Source organism: Solea solea, chromosome 19, assembly GCF_958295425.1.
Source record: "Solea solea chromosome 19, fSolSol10.1, whole genome shotgun sequence".
Classification (NCBI taxonomy): Eukaryota; Metazoa; Chordata; class Actinopteri; order Pleuronectiformes; family Soleidae; genus Solea; species Solea solea.
In genome coordinates this window covers 20507054-20526064 of record NC_081152.1, presented here as the reverse complement: position 1 = coordinate 20526064, position 19011 = coordinate 20507054, and the positions used below count along the sequence as shown (strand labels likewise).

At 40.5% G+C, this 19011-nt stretch overlaps 1 protein-coding gene across 2 annotated transcripts in view; it reads left to right on the top strand.

Moving 5' to 3' along the window:
- si:ch211-196i2.1 (collagen alpha-1(I) chain) overlaps positions 1 to 19011 on the top strand; it is a 94717-nt gene that overhangs the window by 42345 nt on the left and 33361 nt on the right. The window contains exons 1-3 of one of the 2 annotated variants that reach the window (XM_058617625.1): positions 6267 to 6426; positions 15762 to 16361; positions 18827 to 18871. In XM_058617625.1, coding sequence (XP_058473608.1) covers positions 6319 to 6426; positions 15762 to 16361; positions 18827 to 18871 — 753 coding nt within the window. In that variant the 5' untranslated portion in view covers positions 6267 to 6318. Of the gene's footprint in view, positions 1 to 6266; positions 6427 to 15761; positions 16362 to 18826; positions 18872 to 19011 lie in introns of those variants that run through there. The other variant, XM_058617624.1, reaches the window with a different exon arrangement.

The following is a 19011-nucleotide window of genomic DNA, read 5'->3' as shown; positions in this document are numbered from 1 at the left end:
AATCTGCATCTCTTTCTCATTACCCGTCGTTCTCCAGTCATCTGGTTCAGTTTTTCTCTTTCCTTTCCTTTGTATATATTGTTTAGATCCAACTCCTCTGGCTCTGTCAGTCTCTGACATGAAAGACGTCTTTATTCGTCTTTTCTCCTTCAGAGATGCAGGTAGATTCAGGTGTGAAGCAGAATTCTCCTTATAAGATCTTTTCTTTGTTTCTTTGTTTCTTTCTTTTCTTTGTTTCTTTCTTATTTTTTTAGGTCAGTATTGGATATATCATTAAGTCATTTTTTTATTATTTTTTATTTGGAAAATAACAAATTTTTTTCATAAATAACCTGCATTTAAAGGGTCAAAATTCGCAAAATGATCGACTGTTTGGTGGTTTTGAGCAGAGCTGAAGTAGTTTCAGAGATTTATGTAGAAAAAAAGCTTAAAACAATATTAATCTGTAAAGTTTTTCTTACAGTTTTTTGGAAGTGGTAATTTTTGTCCTTAATGACTTAAGAGTGTAGTAAATTAAACTGATGCCGAGGTGATGAGTGAAAGACTTTAGGAAAAACAAGGAAAAAAGAATTGAACCCAGGAAGTAATGCAGATGTAAGAAGAATGGGGGTAACTGCTGCTAATTACCTACTGATGTGTTGATTGGACATGTGATACAAACAATTTACAGATGTCGTGTTTTCATGCTGACCAATCGCAATCGAACAGCTTTGAATAAAACATGCGTCGGTACGAGCGGAGATGGAGAGATTGCCTCAGGTCGTCTTTTACAAAAGAATCGCCATGATCCCAAAACTTTGGTATTTTAACAACCTTTTTTTCCTCAAAAAATCTTGCAGATCAAGTGGCAATTGAAGTTATTTGACACTGATCGAGAAGGCGTCATTATAAAATGGTATGTCAGTATTTGTCCTGACCCAGTTCTGGTCCGAGCCGAACAGCGACTGAGAAACACCCATAAAGACGAGATAAAATAAAATTGAACTAGTTAAATAATTAACACAGTATTATCTGTTATAACCATGGTAAAAATATGGCATGGTAGCACCTGCATTTGTTGACAAAAGGCAGGACTTCTAAAGCGACCCCAACCTCAATGGTAACATACCAATCAAAATGATCTTTTAAAGGTCAAAATCCTACATTTTGTTGCTTAAACACTGATGCAAGTCAGCAAAAAGCAGCAGAGGTTTTTTTGACATACAGGGCATTTCCATTAGGAGGGTTCAGATCCATCAACGTCCTCTCAGCTTCACTGCTCCGGCTCTGTGAACTTCCATGTTTACTCGAGGTCCCTGACCTCCACGAGTGTTTAACATCTCAGAGGAGCAGTGGATGAAGTCTCTACAGAGAGCAGCACCTGTCAGGGCCGTGGCCCCAGAACAAGACATGTATCAAAGTCAGGAAACCAACAACGCTGTGGCCCCACAGTTGGAAACGTTCTGCTTCAAAGGCGACGGCAGCAGACCTTAGCAAGAAGCGGGAGTAGACGCTGTTAATGAAGTGGTCTGTGAAGTGGATTTAATGAGAAACAGACCGTCTAAAATCAAAATCAACCTCTGTTTCCTACAAGATAAACTTTTACTCTTTTACTGTTCGTTTGTTTCCAATCTTTTTATTAGAACGTTTGTTGTTGTTGGATCATAAAGTGTCGGAAAATGCTGTCCAAGGCCAAGTAAGGAAGATATGAAAGAATTGAGGCCGCCACATATGCTGTCTGTCTGTTACATGACTGAAGGATTGTGATATCTAGAATATTCAAGCTAGCCTTTCGCTGTATGTTAGCTGAGATTGGCGCGTGACCCTCATGTGGAGGATAAAGCGGTAGAAGATGTATAAATGGATGGATGGATACATACCAGAAAGCAGAGAAATAGAGCTTAAATTGCGCTCCATATATGTGTCATTACTGTAGAACCTCAGAACTTCCCGCAGAACTAAACGTCCAATTGCAGACAAGATTTACCGGCACATCACCCATTTTTGACGTCAGCTTCTCAATACCGTAATTCCTAAATGGTCGAATAACGGCCAGATATGGAAAGTGAAAGTTATCCTTGAGAAAAAGGGGCAGAAGAACTACACATCTACAGCACTTCTACAGCCATAAAATCAAAAATGAATCCAGTCCAACAGTTAGCTTGACAGGCTTCAGACTTGGCAGGTGACTCAGTAAAAGCACCAGCGTGTGCTTTGCCCACTTTGACGTTGTTTGGATAAGAAGTGGAAGAGATGTTGGTAAAAATATGGCGGACATCTCGCTAAAATAGCTGCTTCCAGCTCCTTCCGGCTCCTGATTCTGCCATCGCTGACGGCTTTGACCAGTCAGGGGACACTTCAGACAAAGATGTCTCTTCTCTTGGCTTTTCCGCTACAAATATTCTGCTTCTCCTCTGCTGCAAATACACCCCCAAAAAATAGGAAAGAGTCTAAAGTAGATAGTAGATAGATAGTAGTAGATAATAAACCTAATAAAAGTCCTGTCATCAATGTGCAGTGTGCTTCATGGATGGAGAAGATGAATGTGAGTCCTGTGTTGTGTATAAAGTGATGAGTCTGTCTGTCCGTGTTTGTGTGATGAGTTGGTATCAGGACAGACGGAGAGCTGCGATCTCTCAACATTCACATTGTATCAAACTCAAGAAATAAACATTTTTTTGTGTTTTTGTAGTGATTCCGGCCAACTGTAAAGAATCAAAGACACAAAAACCCTGTCAAACTATTGTTTTTTTTACTGGCACGCTGAGACTAAAACAAAGAATCCATCAATGCAACCTTTTATGTAAAGTCTGGCAACAGTCGCCTGTTGAATGACGTTTTTCACACGTTTATTTTCCTCTCGGTTTTTAAATCAAACTGTTGCCAAAGATTGGAAGGAATGGAATGTTGCTTGTAAAATAAATAACCTTTTTGAATTGACATGTGAAAGCATCGCAGCACTTTGGATCTTTATCATAAACGAATGCTAATCATCTGCGTATATGCACATCAAGACTTTTATGTCAGGATTTTCAGACTCATAATCTGATCACCTCACAGCTTATCCTTGGTAGAAGTTAATGACGTACGACGAGTTGTCTTTCTTCTGGAAGGTTGTGGGTTTTCCTGTGCCCAGTGACGCATTTGTGTGATATTAAAGCGTTTACACACAGTTTTATATATTCCCCATATCCAATCCAGTGATTTCTGACCAGTACACGACCAATTTCGATATTGAATATCGCATTGTTGCATCCCTACTTCTGCGTTTCCAACACATAGCAGATTCTAATCTCATTTTCAGCCTGCAGGTCATTTTAGTAAAGTCTGCAATGACTCCTGTTTAACCTCAGCCAATCAGAGACTACGGCGGCGTGACAGCAACAACACCAGGAACAAGAATACAACATAGGTTTATCGGAGAAATAAAGACATGTCATTTCTTCTTCTCACGTGTTTTTGTAGCCACGTTTTCCGTGACCAGACGTGCTAGTTGCAGTTTCCGTCAGGTAAAATATTGGGAATTTTGCGACCTGACGGGGAGTTAGCGTTAATGTACGAACTCTACAAGATGTCTAATGTACAGAAGCAAAAACCTTCTGTACATTTTCTGTACATTTGTGTCTGAAAACGTGAATTTGACGTTGACATATGACAGACAGAATGTCCGGATTTATCCACTTTCCCCCCCGACTATCTTGTCTGTCTTTTATTTGGACATTTTCCATAAATGTTATTTGGAAGCAGGACGGAAAAGTTCTGGAGCAGCTTTTGCAGTTTTCTCACATACACAGTACATTCAAATATTCAAGAAAACGTCTGAAAATACGATCAGTATGCTCATGTTTTTTCTCTATGCCTCTTGTTTTAGCCAGAAGCAACGGCTGAAGTCAAAGGTCAGAGGTTAGAGTCCTTTCTCATGTCAAAAACACAGGGTCAAGATGAGCTGATCCTCTCATTATAGACGTCACTGCTCAGTACGAGCTGTCACTTTTACTCCCTAAAGACAGTCACATGTTCTTCCCACCCACTGACACAAAGGAACATGACAGTGTAATTTATCGCATATAGATTTATTTGTTACTTTATCATCCATCCCAGTGGTTTCCAAACACTGGCTGCACTTGTAGCTCCTTCTGCTGGACAAAGCTGGAGTTAATTCAGGTTTAAGTTTGAACAAATACCAAAGTTTGGGGGTTAAAAAAAGATTGTGACAGCTCCAGATCTGGGTATCATTATGTCATGGATATACATTTGATATTGTTCCTTTAAACTGTGAGAGGGGATATCATTCCTCCACTTGACAAACATCACAACCTCTCGCTGACCTGAGGGCGGCTCAGGTTTACTCTGCTGCTCTCGTTCTGAACGCAAAAAACCCAGAGGTTGCTCAACACAAATAACGCTCAGGTGTACGATGCCGGGCTGACAGACAGACATCTGTGAACGTCTGCCAGAGACGCCGCAGCGAGACGTCAGCGATGTTGGAGAAAAACTCTTGACAGCGTAATGGAGGAGCTGCCAAGTCTGTCTCCACCATGACGGCTCTCCTGAAGGAACAGCTGATGTTTCCTCACAGCTCTTTTCTCAGAGTCCTAACATGATCGTGCTTGAGGCTCGAAAACTGCTGGATCACTTTGAATTAGGCTTTAAATGCTCCGATGAAGTGGATCAGTCCGGTCTGACATTAAATGTCAAAGTGAGCAGCTAAAAAAAAACCTGGTCCACGTTCATCCTGCTTGAAGAGTTCACCTCAGTGCATGGAGCTGATTGGTTGTTGTCTTTCATGTAAGAAAACATCAGACAGGTTCTTGTGACTGAAGAGTCTTTAAAGATTCTACAGTGATGTTTGTGGATCCAGACTCACAGAGAGTACACGACCTCTGCAGTTGGACGCAGGGAAACATTTGATATATATATATATATAAGTGTTGGTATCAGCGCAATCACTCCCGATATATCGGCATATCTGATATCGTCAAATAGTCCTCTTAATATTCCCTTTCGGTCAATATCTAATGTTTTACTGAGCCTCTTTTTGATGAATTTAAAGTACTATAAGTGTAATATACGAGATTGAAATATGTATTTGCACTGGGGTTTAAGCTGATTTATATTTTGTCGGTTCAAGTTTCAATATCACTCTTACCTCAAAAAGCACAATTTCTGCCTTGTAGCTCACCGTTTGTCTGCAGTGAGCTACGTCTAAGCTGCACACAAAAAGAATACATTTTTGGAATTTTTTGTAGTGGGGGGAATCGGTATCGGTCAGTATTGGTATCGGTCAGTATTGGTATCGGTCAGTATTGGTATCGGTCTGATATTGGTCACTATGTATAGATTGTAAAAATGTAAATAAAAAAAATCTTTAACCACTTCATACGTCCAAAAATTGTCAAAATTGACATTATCGGACTAATATCGGTAGATACTTCAGTTTGTGATATTGGTACCTGACACAAAAAAGTGGTATCGGGACATTGCTACTTTTCTGCCCAGCAGGAAGTCCACAATTTGGGATGTTTTTTTGCCGGTGATTTCATTTCCAATGCCAAACGGCAGAGTTTTGTGAACAATAATGCTAAAGTTTTTTTTGTTTTTTTTTTAAGTTTATTGCTTCAAAACCACTCCTGGGGGTTCTGTTCACCTCAAATCAGCCTCCGTTTATTCTTGTTTACTCATATTTGTGTTTACACCAGACCACCCTCGTCTTTTATACCTGACAGGCAGAACATCACTCTTCCTGTGACGAGGAAGCTGATCTTGACTTTCATGCCGGGGGTCGGTTCTCTTCTCTGCCGCAAACAAACCCACCGGTGTAAATTAAGTCTCCTCAGAGAATCTGTGGTGAATAGTTCCCCTTAAATACTCCCACACTCGTGGTTGTTTGGGCACTGTGGCTTCCCCTCTTCTGTCATCCCCCCCCTCTGAAATCCAAAGTTGAAATAAGCTTGCAAAGTTGAAATCGAAAAGTTGAAATCGTGAAGTTGAAATCGAAAAGTTGAAATCGTGAAGTTGAAATCACAAAGTAAAAATCACAAAGTTGAAATCTGCTTGCGAAGTTGAAATCTCAAAGTTTAAATCTGCTAAAAAAAAGTGACTTTTTTGTTCACATACTTGTACTTTTACTCAAGTATCACTTTAAGTACTTTATCCAAGACATGGTACAAGTGGAAGTGGAAGGGTGTGTCACACTCGGTGTGTGTGTGGGTGGGTGGGTGTGTCTGCTGCATGGGAGCTGCAGGATCAGCCTCCTGTGTGGAGCTCTGTCTGCCTGTGAGCACAGTTCACAGCAGAGTGGAAGTGTGGACAGACTCTCCAGCGTCTCCTGCTGCAGTCATGCTCCACCATGTTGGACTGTACTTGCTCCTGGGATGTCTGCTGCTGCTGCTGCTGCTGGATTCACAGCGAGTGCATGCACAAGGTCAAAGGCGACCGACTGTTCAGGTACAGGCTGCTGGGACATGTTTACTGTTTTCATTTCTCTGAGTCAAGACTAAGTCCTGTTTGTTCATCTTTGAGAAACAGTCGCTGTCCTTTAGATTCCATTGAAACCAGTAATTTATAGTATAAATTTGTGAGGACAACTTAACACTAAGAGAGAAGGGGATGCTTGTTCTTTTCTGTGTCAACCTCCACCATCCAAGTTATTGTAAGTGTAAGTTGAAATCTGCTCGTGAAGTTTAAGAAATCTGTTTGCAAATTTGAAATCAAGTGAAGTCTGCTCACAAAGTTGAAATCTGCTCGCAAAGTTGAAATCACGTTAAGTTGAAATCTGCGCGCAAAGTTGAAATCTGCTTGTGTAGTTGAAATCACGTAAAGTTGAAATCTGCTTGTGTAGTTGAAAGTTGAAGTTGAAATCACGTAAAGTTGAAATCTGCTTGTGTAGTTGAAAGTTTAAGTTGAAATCACGTTAAGTTAAAGTCTGCTTGCAAAGTTGAAATCACGTGAAGTTGAAGTCTGCTTGCGAAGTTGAAATCACGTAAAGTTGAAATCTGCTTGCAAAGTTGAAATCACGTAAAGTTAAAATCTGCTCGCAAAGTTGAAATCAAGTAAAGGTGAAATTACTTTAACTTGAAATCACGCAAAATTTAAATCTGCTCGCGAAGTGGAAATCTTGTGAAGTTGAAATTGCGAAGTTGAAGAAATCTGCTGGTATGCCAGCTGCACTCACGTCTTCAGGTGTTAGCCGTGGGAGGAGCTATGTCAACTGGAGGAGTCGAAGACCTGTGTTGTTGCTCAAGAGGAATACGAATTTACAAATTTATCGCATTGATTAGTATCTGAATATTGATCATTTCTGCCAGCTTTGGAGCCATTTGTTTTTATCAAGGACACTGCAGTTCCGTTAGCTGCATCAGAAACGTTAGCTCATCAACAGGGAATATTTGTGAATAAATCATTGCTAGTGAACTGTGCATCTTAAAGCAATTAAAGGGAAAGTTTGTTGTAATGACACAGAAAAACCACAGGAGTGGAGTGGATGCAACGTCGTTTAATCATTTAACGAGTAAAGTCGTTCCGGCAGAGAGTTTAGGACACATGACTAACAGGTTTTAAAATCCCTAACATGTTAACGCGTTTGATCGATAAAAACCTCTTAACAACAGTAGATCAGATCAGTTAGGCACGTATCACTACGCCACGCAGGTCACAAGTCGTGGTGTTTCACCTGTTCTAGTCCCTTCCAGTTCTTCACCAGTGTGAGAGAGAACTATCATAAATTGTAGTTATTTTAGTCCATGATTGTCCCTCTGTCTTTGGTTTGTTTCCCCGTCTGTGGCTGTTTTAGTCGCATTTTTCTGTCATGGTCCTTTGAACATAATCAAATTATTATTATGATGAAAGACAGAAATGTGCAGCGTTGCTCTTTTCATTATTCCTGAAACTATTGCAAACGCTGCCATTGTGTCTTTTCCAGGCAAGACCCAGCCGGTCTGACAGTGTCTGCATACCTGTGTGTCTGTGTCTAGATTTACGGACCATTTGATCATTAGCTCTTTGTCAGAGAAAGTGTTCAGTGTGTGTGTGTGTGTGTGTGTGTGCGTGTGTGTGATAATGATAGCGCTTCAGCCTTTAGGCCGAGGGACCTCCACAAATTTATCATCAAGACTTTTGCTGATTGGACACAGTAGTTACTAATAAACATTAACCAGCTCCAGGTGTGCGCTGTCAACATGTGCCATCATTTACACACAAATACAGTGTGTGTGTGTGTGTGTGTTCATTCATGATCCTCACAGCTGATAATGCTCACAAAATAGCTTTGGTTATTTTTATCTTTTGCTGCATACTTTATAATCCAAAGTGTGTGCTGCCTAATGTTGCCTAATCTACGTTATCCAAACACCATCATAGCCGTTTGAAACTTTTAAAAGTTTAAATCACATCCAGCTGCCTCTGCTGTAACCGAGGAGAATAAAAGACAGAGATGTGACAGAGCGATGATTAAAATCAATTCAAGTCCTTACAAGTCGGACCAGTGGAGAAAAAAACAGTGTTATTTATTTATCATGTGACACTGATATCATTTCTATGATATCTTTAAGTTGTTATCCAGTCATTGAGATTATGATCATTTTCATCTCCTTACAAGAAATAATGAATGTGTCAGGTACTGTTTTGTCTTTTTATAGCCCTCACAACACAGAGCATTTATGCTGCTTTTAAAACGTATACACAAAGGTTATAAGAATGAGTAGGCAATCGGATTTTCACCAACTATATAAACACACCTGAGCATTTGTGAAATATGTCACAGTTTAAAGTTCGCTTTGGCTCGTTTTTATGAATAAATAAATAAATAAAAACGGTCAATTTTGTGACTTCTGCTCAATTCTTGCTACTCCAGATACTTTTTTTAAATATGTGATATGAAATGAATCATAATATTTGACTCAGCCAACGTGAATATCCCATCTGTGCACTGATATTTTACGTAAAGTCGTTTGCATGACCGTCATGATATTAATCAGGTCGTCTGGATTTATTTAGATTTTATGGCTGTAGAATTGTCCAAAACATGTTCAATGAGTGAGTTCTTCAAGATAACTTTCACTTTCCATATCTGGTGGTTATTCAAGCGTTTAGGAACCAGGGTACTGAGAAGCTGACGTCAGAAGCGTTTGTGACACGCTGGTGAATCTCGTCTGTGATTGGACAGTCGTCCTGAGGTTCTACTGTAATGACAGTATACGGACACACAAAGCTCTATCTCTCTGCTTTTTACGATAGTTCTTTAAATTTTCCAGGTATCACAAACGGTCTGGGAGTTACGGTAACGAGAAGTACGCAGGCCGACAGTCACAGAAGGGTTAAATAAAACACTAAAAAGACAAAGTTTATATGTAACATTACATGTTATGATTCAGCCGCCTTAGGGCTGAAGAAAAAACTGCTGTCAAAGCTTTTAATTTAAGTCGGAAAAAAGAAGAAAAAGGTGTAGTTACCATGTGACGGGAACATTAAGGAAACATTATGTTCATCAGCCTGCAGACATACATACTGACACTGAGTTAAAACACTGTCATACCTTCACCTATAGATAGGGGCGGGCCGCACACGCGCACACACACACACACACACACACACACACACACACGTGCACGTTGACAGAGGCTTTGCTTGCTTCAGCCTGCTGCCAACGAGACTTAAGAAAAGACAGTGAGTGTAAACATTGACTTGGCTCATGATATAAAGGGACTTTTACTGACATGGTTAGATTTGTTTGACAGGATAACTGCAGGGATTTATGCAGCGCAGCACCTGTTCTGTAGTTTGCTGCAGTGCCTGTTGTAATTTAAACCCTGATAATGTATGAAGGACTCATAGATTATTATTATACTCATGTACTCAGTCATTTCATCAAGATGAACCACTTTAATCCAGACTTTAATGTCCAGAGAGTTCTCGTTCTTGTGTGATGAACACAAACATGACATTAGCTGTGTTTCAGGGTTCTGACGGGAAAAAAAGTTTTCAAGGCCCTTGAAAATTTTTGAAAATCACCCTATGTAGACATAGGTCATTGAAAGTTTGTGAATTTGGAAAAATTTAATTCAAGGCCCTTCAATGTTTTTGCTCTAAATAGACATGGATCATTGAAAGTTTGTGAATTAGTATTTTTTTTCTAGGACCTTGAAAGTTTTGGAAAGCAGCCCTTAATAGACATGGGTCATTGAAAGTTTGTGAATTTAAATCTTTTTTCAAGACCCTTGAAAGTTCTTGAAAACTGCTCAAAATAGACATGGGTCATTGAAAGTTTGTGAATTTTCATCTCTTTTTTTCAATGACCTTGATAGACACCCGAAGTAGACAGGGGTCATTAAAGTTTGTGAATTTGAAAAAAGAAATTCAAGTAAACAGGGGTCATTGAAAAATAATTAGTATTTGATATGTGTTTTTCAGGCTGAAGTAGTTTTAAAAGATGTTTTTTGTGAAGGTCACATTTTTTGCCGCTAAGAACAAATTAGTAAGTTTGTGCTTAGCTTAGCCATTTTAGGCTAATCCAAGGAACTGAGATGACACATTTGAGCTAGATTCATTCAACACAGCCATTTGAATAAAATACAAGGCATTTTTTTTATTTGTTTGAAACAAAATCATGAATTTCATCAGTCTTTCTTTCTGCTGGTGACTGACAGACTCCTGGTGCGGCGTGAGCTTGTGTTCACAGTGATATCTCACAGACTGTAGTGCAGATAAAGTGGGGCTACACTGTCCACCAGAGGAGATCCAGTGTCGGCTTATCAAGCAGAGCGGGCTGCAGTGCTGTGGTGCTCCAGAGAAAAGGGCCTTTGTTTTCCAACAGGGGCACCTTGTCCGTCTCATTCCTTCACTGACCCTCATTATACCCAGCTGTCACATCATAAATACTGTATTTCACTGCGCTCTGACTTTTCTAATATTTCCAAGATTTGATGAATGAATGAATGAATAAACACCAGGTTTAACTGATTATTTCTGAGGGTTTAGCCATGCCAAATCTTTCTGGTAACACGAACATTTTTGTGAAATGACTGTAACCACACAGGAAACATGACACCCCCGCGCCCCACTGTTATAGCTCTGCTAATACATAATAATGTCAATGACATCATGTCACTCCTTATATTTGATACACGTCCCCACCTGCAGCTCTCAGAGGCAGCTTTTATTTTTTAATAAATCTAAGTCTAATCAGCTGTGTGAGACAGAAGAATAGGAAATTACAGCGCGTTCCAGCACGACTCCACTCTACGCGGTTTTGTTATCGTTTTCCATGACTTCATAGTCAACTAGTAATGCAGTTGTTATCTGTGTCACTGAATCATTAGGATCAGTTTTAAAAAGATTTGTTCACAGAATCTAAAGTCTGTGTCGCTTTGTAAACGCTTCTCTCCAAACCCTCACCAAAGTCCATAGAGAAAATCAGTGATTTTACAGCCATACAGTACATGCATGCGTTGTTGAGTCAATGTTTGCCTCCATTAGTGCGTACACATGTTGTCATTTTATTCATTTCAGTTGTTTGTTTGCGTTCGCCTTAGTGACACAAACTTACTAAACGAGGAAGCGGTCGAGCAGCAGCTCCTGTGTTAATGTGAGCTTAAAAATCTTGATTTTCTCTATGGACTTTGGTGTGAGTGAGGGAGGGAATCCTAAGTTTACTTTACTAAGTTTAGTTTACTAAGTTTAGTCTACAGTCAGAAAAGCTTTAGAAAAACTGTGAGATAAAGTGGCAAACATATTCTTTAAGTCGATTTTATTAAGCTTTTGTGAAGTGTCTAAAAATCAAATTTGGGTGTAACTGAATCATGAGAATCAGTTGATTTAAAAAAGATTTGTTCACAGAATCATTCAGTACTTCCTGGAGATGTTGGAGATCAGGGATTTTAAAAGGCAACATAGACCGGAAGCTCCAATTAACGCTGCGTTTGTGTGTGTATCTGCGTCATTACCTCGTTTATGAAACCCTAAAGTTTCAGAACAAACAGTTCAGCCACTGCTGAGAAAATAGGGTTTTATTGTTTTCCTGGGCTCTGCGAAGCGGATCGGCACTTCCGTATGTTGATGATGTCATCAGTAAACCTCACCACTCCTGTTACCACCGTAGCGCCTCCTGGTGAGGGCACTAGTCCGGGCACATCCGGTTGCGTATATTCAACCGCAGAAGAAGAAGAACTACTCTCGTTGTAGCTGCTGAGATGCAGAGCATCCACCGTGCCAGAGGGGGAGCTGTGTATCTGAGAGCTGGCCTACCAATTACGTCACTTCCAGGTAACTGGCCAATCACAGGACAGTGGGAAAGCTCTCGTTGGCTGGCCAATCACAACACACTCCACGTTCTGGGGGTGTGATTTTGGTCTGAAACAGCGCGGCTGACGAGAGCGTCAGTGAGGAGATATTTTGATCGGCTCGTTTGCAGCGATAAGGAGGTTTTTAACCATGAAAACAAGTTAATATATGTAAGTAGACCTCCATAACTAGCATATATGTGAACATGAAAACAAGTTAATATATGTAAGTAGACCTCCATAACTAACATATGTGCGATACAAGCATTCGATGTCACCTTTAAGTTTTTTTAACTGATCTACATTTGGACGTTGTTCACTTTGATTCTTGTGTCAGACGTCACGCTCATGATTCTTCAGTGACGACAATCTCTGACCAATCAGTGGCCGGAAGTCTGTCGACATCACATTTTAGTCTCGGCTAAGAAACTCATCAGAGCAGGAACTAAAAAATAACCAGGTACCATCACTGATGGAAAAGCAAGAAAACGAGTCGTGCTAGAACTGTGTTGTGGAAAAGTGCCATTAGTTCTGAAACCTTTAATACTCATGAATAAAAAACACACTCTTCTTGTCCCAATACACACAGGATTTGTCTTTTTGGCTCTTCACTTTAGGGACTTTGAGAAATCTTTACACACAAATTAGCTCTTGTCATTGATTTATATTATTATATTAGATATAGGAAAAGTGGGAAACACTGCAAACAAGCACACCGACTGTGCTGGAACCAAACGGCACATTTGTTTTTTATTAAAAAGTAATATTTATTCTGTGTCGTAGTAACAGGTAAATAATAAAACCTTTTACCCAGATGGTTCCTCCTTGTGCTCTCCATGTTTCCCCTTCACTGCTCTCCCGTTTCAGTCCGTCGAGCTCATCAAACTGAATTTACAGCCCTGCTGCGGTGGTGGTTTTTGCCCCTGGAAAAGGCCTCTGTCTCTGTGCCACTGTTTCCTGAGGTCCTGCTTTTTCATCTAATGGGGTGAAGAAAGTTTACAACTTCAAAAGAACCGTTTAAGTGTTGTAGATTGTAGTGTCACTTCAGAATTAGGTCAGTGTTTGGATTAGATGATCCAGTTACAGCCAAAAATTAAAGACATGAAACTGTGGACACTTGCTGTGAATTGAGCTTTTCCTGAATTTCCTGAATCAATTCAATTCCAATTCATAAGGTCCCGATTAGATCTGGGCAAATAACATTACTTTATATACTGTAAATCATGAAAATGAGACAAGATATGATGAATCATCATATTTATCATATTAAATACACGTTTTTAATTTTATAGCCAATTATTTGTGATAAAGCAGAATTGGACCATATTTCTAGTCGATGTCATTATTTCAGACACACTTATAAATAGATTAAAGTAGATTTTATTTTGTTTTAGAGTGTATTTACAGTTTTTTGTCACTCTCACAAACCTTTTGCGAGTCCATAGAAACAACCTCCGTGCAGTTTTATATCCACACATATCTCCTATGTTGGGCTATAGACATATTATTATTATTATATTATTATATACACATATTATTTATAAGACATGCTTAGAAAACTCTCTCCTTCAAAAATAAAATTTTTACATAAACAATTGACCCCAAAGTACATCAGAGTTACAGTACAATAATGCACTTTTTGATCGAGTAGGACCACACAGTCCAATTGTAGATGATAATTTAAAATCTACACCTCAAAATATCCAGCCTAGAATCCCCATCAGACATTTTACAGTAAATCCTCACCCTATTATCAAACATTAAGACAGGATCTGGTTGGAGAATTTTCACTTTTTAAAAAATTGTGAAACAAGAATCTCATTGAAGCCAAAATCTTGGGTTACACAAGTATTCCACTGCTGTTTGTTTTTAATAGTTCCACTTAATGTCGCTTTGTTCTCTTCACTGTCCACTTCCCCAAAGACAGTGGACAAGCATGGACTTCACAGACATTCTCTCTGGTTCAGTTGCATCAGGGTTGCTCAGTGAAAGCCACAGAAATGCTAATTAGAGACAGCGCGTTCAAATGTTTTGGAAAGAAATGAGGCTAAATCAGATGTTGCGTGAAGATTCACATGACAGCCGGGGGGGGAAGTGGTGACTTTGCTTGACTCGACAAGATGGCAGATGAAATATGTTGACATTTATGTGTCTCCATGTCTGGTGACAACCAGTGGCTAGAGGAATTGGTTTTTTTTTGTTTTTTTTCTGATGCTCTATCAATCTGTGGGTCCATCCCATCGCTGTCAACAAAATATTTCAACAACGCATTGAAGGAATTTCTTCAGATATGGTACAAACGACCTGCTTGAGTCGCGCAGTGATTGATGAACGTCCGGAGAAGCCTTTCAAGTCCAGTGCTAATGTTCACTTGTCCTGTTGGTCCATGTCAATACTTGGAATTTGCTTGTTGAAGGTCACTCTGACCATCTGAGGAAACACCTTTTGGGAATCTCTTATCAAGAAAATTCCTTCAAATTTAGTACAAATGATTAGCTCGACCTGAGCAGTTTTGGTGGCAAAATGTTATTGTTTTTGCACTGTGAACGTTATATATAACGAATATCCAGATAATTATTTTCAAGTTTGCTGCAATGTTCCATGTTCATTTGGACATACTGGTAAGAATTTGCTTGTTGAAGGTCACTCTGACCATATGAGGAAACACCTTTTGGGAATTCCTTCAATTGTGGCACATGTTTACTCACAGTCAAAGATGAACGGAGTAGATTTTTGTGGTCTGAGGTTAGTGGTGAAGGCTGTTTTTGACCCTCAAAACCTTATTTTGCCTTTGTGAACATGTTTTCTGAACAATACCTAAAGAAAATGCCTTCAAACTTTGGGCAAAGCCACAGATAAACAGTTTAGATGTGGGTGATCAAGCAGAGGCAGGTCATTTCTGGGTCCTGCTTTTGGAGGTTGAAGTATTTTAAGTAGAAGGTGTTTTAAAAAAAAACTTTTGTGTGGTTGGGTGTTACCTCGTGTTCTGAAGTTTGAGTTTGGTCCTCAAAGTATATTTTATTGGAACTTTACTCTGATTGTAATAGCAAAATTTGGTAAGATTTTTGAAAATAAGTCCAACCTTTTCAATTTATTGCCTTTGGTTACGAACGTTGAGTGATTTAACGTAAACAGGAACTCGGTAGTACTGACATAAGTTGGTTCAGTACCTTAGCTGACTCTGATTTCTTTGATTGGTTCTCTTTGGCTTGCTCCTCTTCAGGTACAAAGTCTGTACTTTCAAACTTTCTATGCTATTCATTCACTGCCTTTGTCAGTTGTGGTTGTGAAATTACAAAGTGGGATAATTTGGCCTTAAATCGTCAGTGTTGTCAGAATCTTCTTTCACAAGTCCACCACAAAACAGAGAACCACACAGTAAGATTCCAGTTCCATCCAGGAAGTGACATCACAGCGAGATCCAAACCACAAAACCACTGCAGTAACATCCTCTGTGTTTCTGAACCTGATCCAAATCCTGTTTTCTGTTTTTTTTTTCTTTAACAGAATGTGTTTCTACGGCGAGGGAGTTCTCGGGGGGATGGAACGATGCTTTCAGGACCCGACCGGAAAGGTTCAGTAGTTCGCACGGATTTGTTTGTGGTGGATGAGGACACAGACTTGCTGGATCCCATCTTCCAAAATGGCGACCGGAGGAAGTCGTCCAGGAATGGAGGAAACCAGAAGGGGAAACCGGAGATGTCCTCCAAACTTTTGGAGGAGAACATTACCACAGAGAAGAAGACAGACTCCAGTGGAAGGACTCCGTCGCTGTTCCCCGAGAAACCCCTAGATGACATAATTGACCTGGACACAGCCAAGAAGACTTCATCAGGGTTTCCTGTTCTTCCCAGGATCCCTTCATATCCCCGATCATCCACAGACTCCAGACCAGGAGACTATGAGACCAGGACTGTCTCGCCTACAGATCTTATCGGCAAGAACAACTCTTCGTACTTTGGACGTGGCATCAAACATGAAGACAGCGAGCGTCCCGCTGTTGTGACCGTTGTGTCCGTAGAGGGAGACCTGGTCCGGAGCTCAGATGGCAAAATGTACCGGCTGCAGAAAGGACCGCCGGGCAGAACCGGTCCTCCAGGTCCAGAGGTGAGTGGTTTTATGGTGCCTTTGTTTTAAAGATGCTCTATGTGAGGCTGGGATGTCTTAATATACCCTTCTGTTACCGTCTGTCATCCGTACTTCTCATTACCGTAACTCCTAGACCTCCTCGATATCTGGAAAATTCAAAAACTATGGCACAGCACACCCTGTGTGACCCTCATGTGGAGGATGAAGCAGTAGAAGATGGATGGATTCCAGAAAGCAGAGAAATAGAGCTTTGCGTCCATGTACTTCTATACTGAAACTGAGCGTGTCACACGTTTGTGACGTCAGCTTCTCAGTAAACGGTTGAATAACTGACAGATATCGAAAGTGAAAGTTATTTTGGAAAAAAGGAGCAGAAGACCCCACTGATCGAACATTTTTTAACAATTCTACAGCCATAAAATCTAAAATAAATCCAGGGGCGACGTGAATATCATGATGGTCATAAGAGGGTTAAATCATGAACAGCGTGAGAAACGTGTGCAGCCCTCACTCGTTGGCATCGTCTCTCCGCAACATATCACCGTACAGTGGTATTATTATTATTATTCTCTGAAATCAGGACTCTGATCACTGCGTCCAATGATGTCAGGGATGGGAATTGGTATCGGTCTGATACTGGTCAAAATCAGGAGGGATCGGAGGGATAAAAATGTCAAATCTGATACAATCCAAAAATCCTATGTGCACAGACTGTAAACATGTAGATCACAAAAAGAATCAGCAAAAGCATTTTAGCTGAGTCATGTTTGGGCTGTTCTGTGCCACAGCTTTGAAATGACTCGGCACAAATGTGTCGTTAACAGCTTCATAATGCTGTAAAATGACTGCGTCGGACTGATATCCATATCGTATCAGACACAAAAAATTGTGTCGTCCCATCTCTAAATTATGTCTGTTAATCCATCTCACGCTACAGGATAATCTGGCCAGATAATCTGTTAAAATCAGACTCTCAGATCCTTAAATGTTGAACTTTTTACAACCTGTGGATAAAACTCAACCATTTCTCTAACAATTGTGCAGTTTTAATCCAGGAGAGCGAGAGAGAGAGCAACATCTTTACTTTGCTCTGACTGTTTAATGATTTCTTGTATCTGCATACTTTTCCGGGACACCAATAGCCGAGGCCCCCCCACCGCCTCGCCGTAAAGTTTGATGTACTGTATCAGACGAGGCAGGACGGACAGACAGAACCTCGTGTTTTGAAGAATGTGTGACGTCTGTTTGTGCTTTAACAACCTTAACAAGCGCCACCATCTGAGTCTGATCAGGGGAGGACACGCCGCCGTCACACATGTGGACTCCCGTGTCTTTGATGCTGCCACGTGATGTGGGCGTGGACGCCGTGCGACAGGTTCCTGCGAGCGCCGACTTATCTGATCGTGTCGCTTACAGGAAGCCGTATTTATGATCTCCAGTCAGAAGCTTCACCTGGTGCACAAAGGTGGGGTCATGACAGGAACTCTGGGGGTGCAGGGGAGGCCAGGGGTGGGTCAGACAGAACCAGAACCAGGCTGCACATCTGCTCACGTCTGGGCCGCTCTCTGGAGTCACGCTGCCATAAAACACACAGGATCACTCAGCACGATTATTGTGATTGAATCCAGCTGTGGCGAACATGAAGGAAGACAACGCTGTTGGCTTCACTCTTCACTCGTGTACAGTAACAACAGCCCAGGTTTTTGCTTGACTTTGCCTCTTGTGGTCGTACATGAGCTCTGGCATTAACCCGTCACGAGTGAGCCGACGTTCTTATTTACAGAAGGATATTCCTCTGTCTGAGTCTCCTGACCTCACGGATGTCTTCAGTTACAAACACAGAGCAACTAATAACACTGTAAAAGACATAGCATCAATACTTACAAGGAAGGGTTCATTTTCTTTTACAGTGTGGTCGTATGAGATATTAACTCCTGTTCAACATTTAGTCACTGCAGTTTGTGTCACTGTGTCTCCCTGCACCAAACCCCATTGAGAAAATAAGCATTTTTTATGTCACAGCTCACAGGAGTCGTTGATCCACTGCTGCCTCCGTCAGTGAGTTCAAACGTGTTATTTGGTGACTTCTGCTTTTGAAATCCTTTATTCACATTTAACTGAGTGACACAAACTGACCACACGAGGCAGCAGTAGACCTAAATTGATGATTTTCTCAATGGGGTTTGGTGCAGTGACACCAACCAAACCTCAACTGTGGTTTTAAGCTTATTATTCTATTCCAAAGATAGTAAAAACAGGTTTAGCTTAGTAATTGGATTTATCTGGTCATTTTGTTAACTCTTCTCAAAGATCCAAGTTCTAATCTGATTGTTAATATTCAAATTTGCGCTGAAAATCTTAAAAAAACACAATAACTGTACAAAGTTAAAGACTGTGTTTGAGGATGTTTTTTTCCACCTCGTGTGTGTGTGTGTGTGTGTGTTGTGGAGCAGTTTTATTACAGGTTGTTTCTCTCTCCACAGGGATGTCCTGGTGACCCCGGCCTGCCAGGGTTCAAAGGTGACAAGGTAAAAAATAATGTTATTTACAACATAACGGCCTGCAATAATGTTGTTAGTAATATGAAGTGCAGTTTTTTGTTGTTTTTCCACGCCTCTGTTTTAAGAGGGTGATGAACTCCTGTCCCTGCCTCGCTATATCCACGACT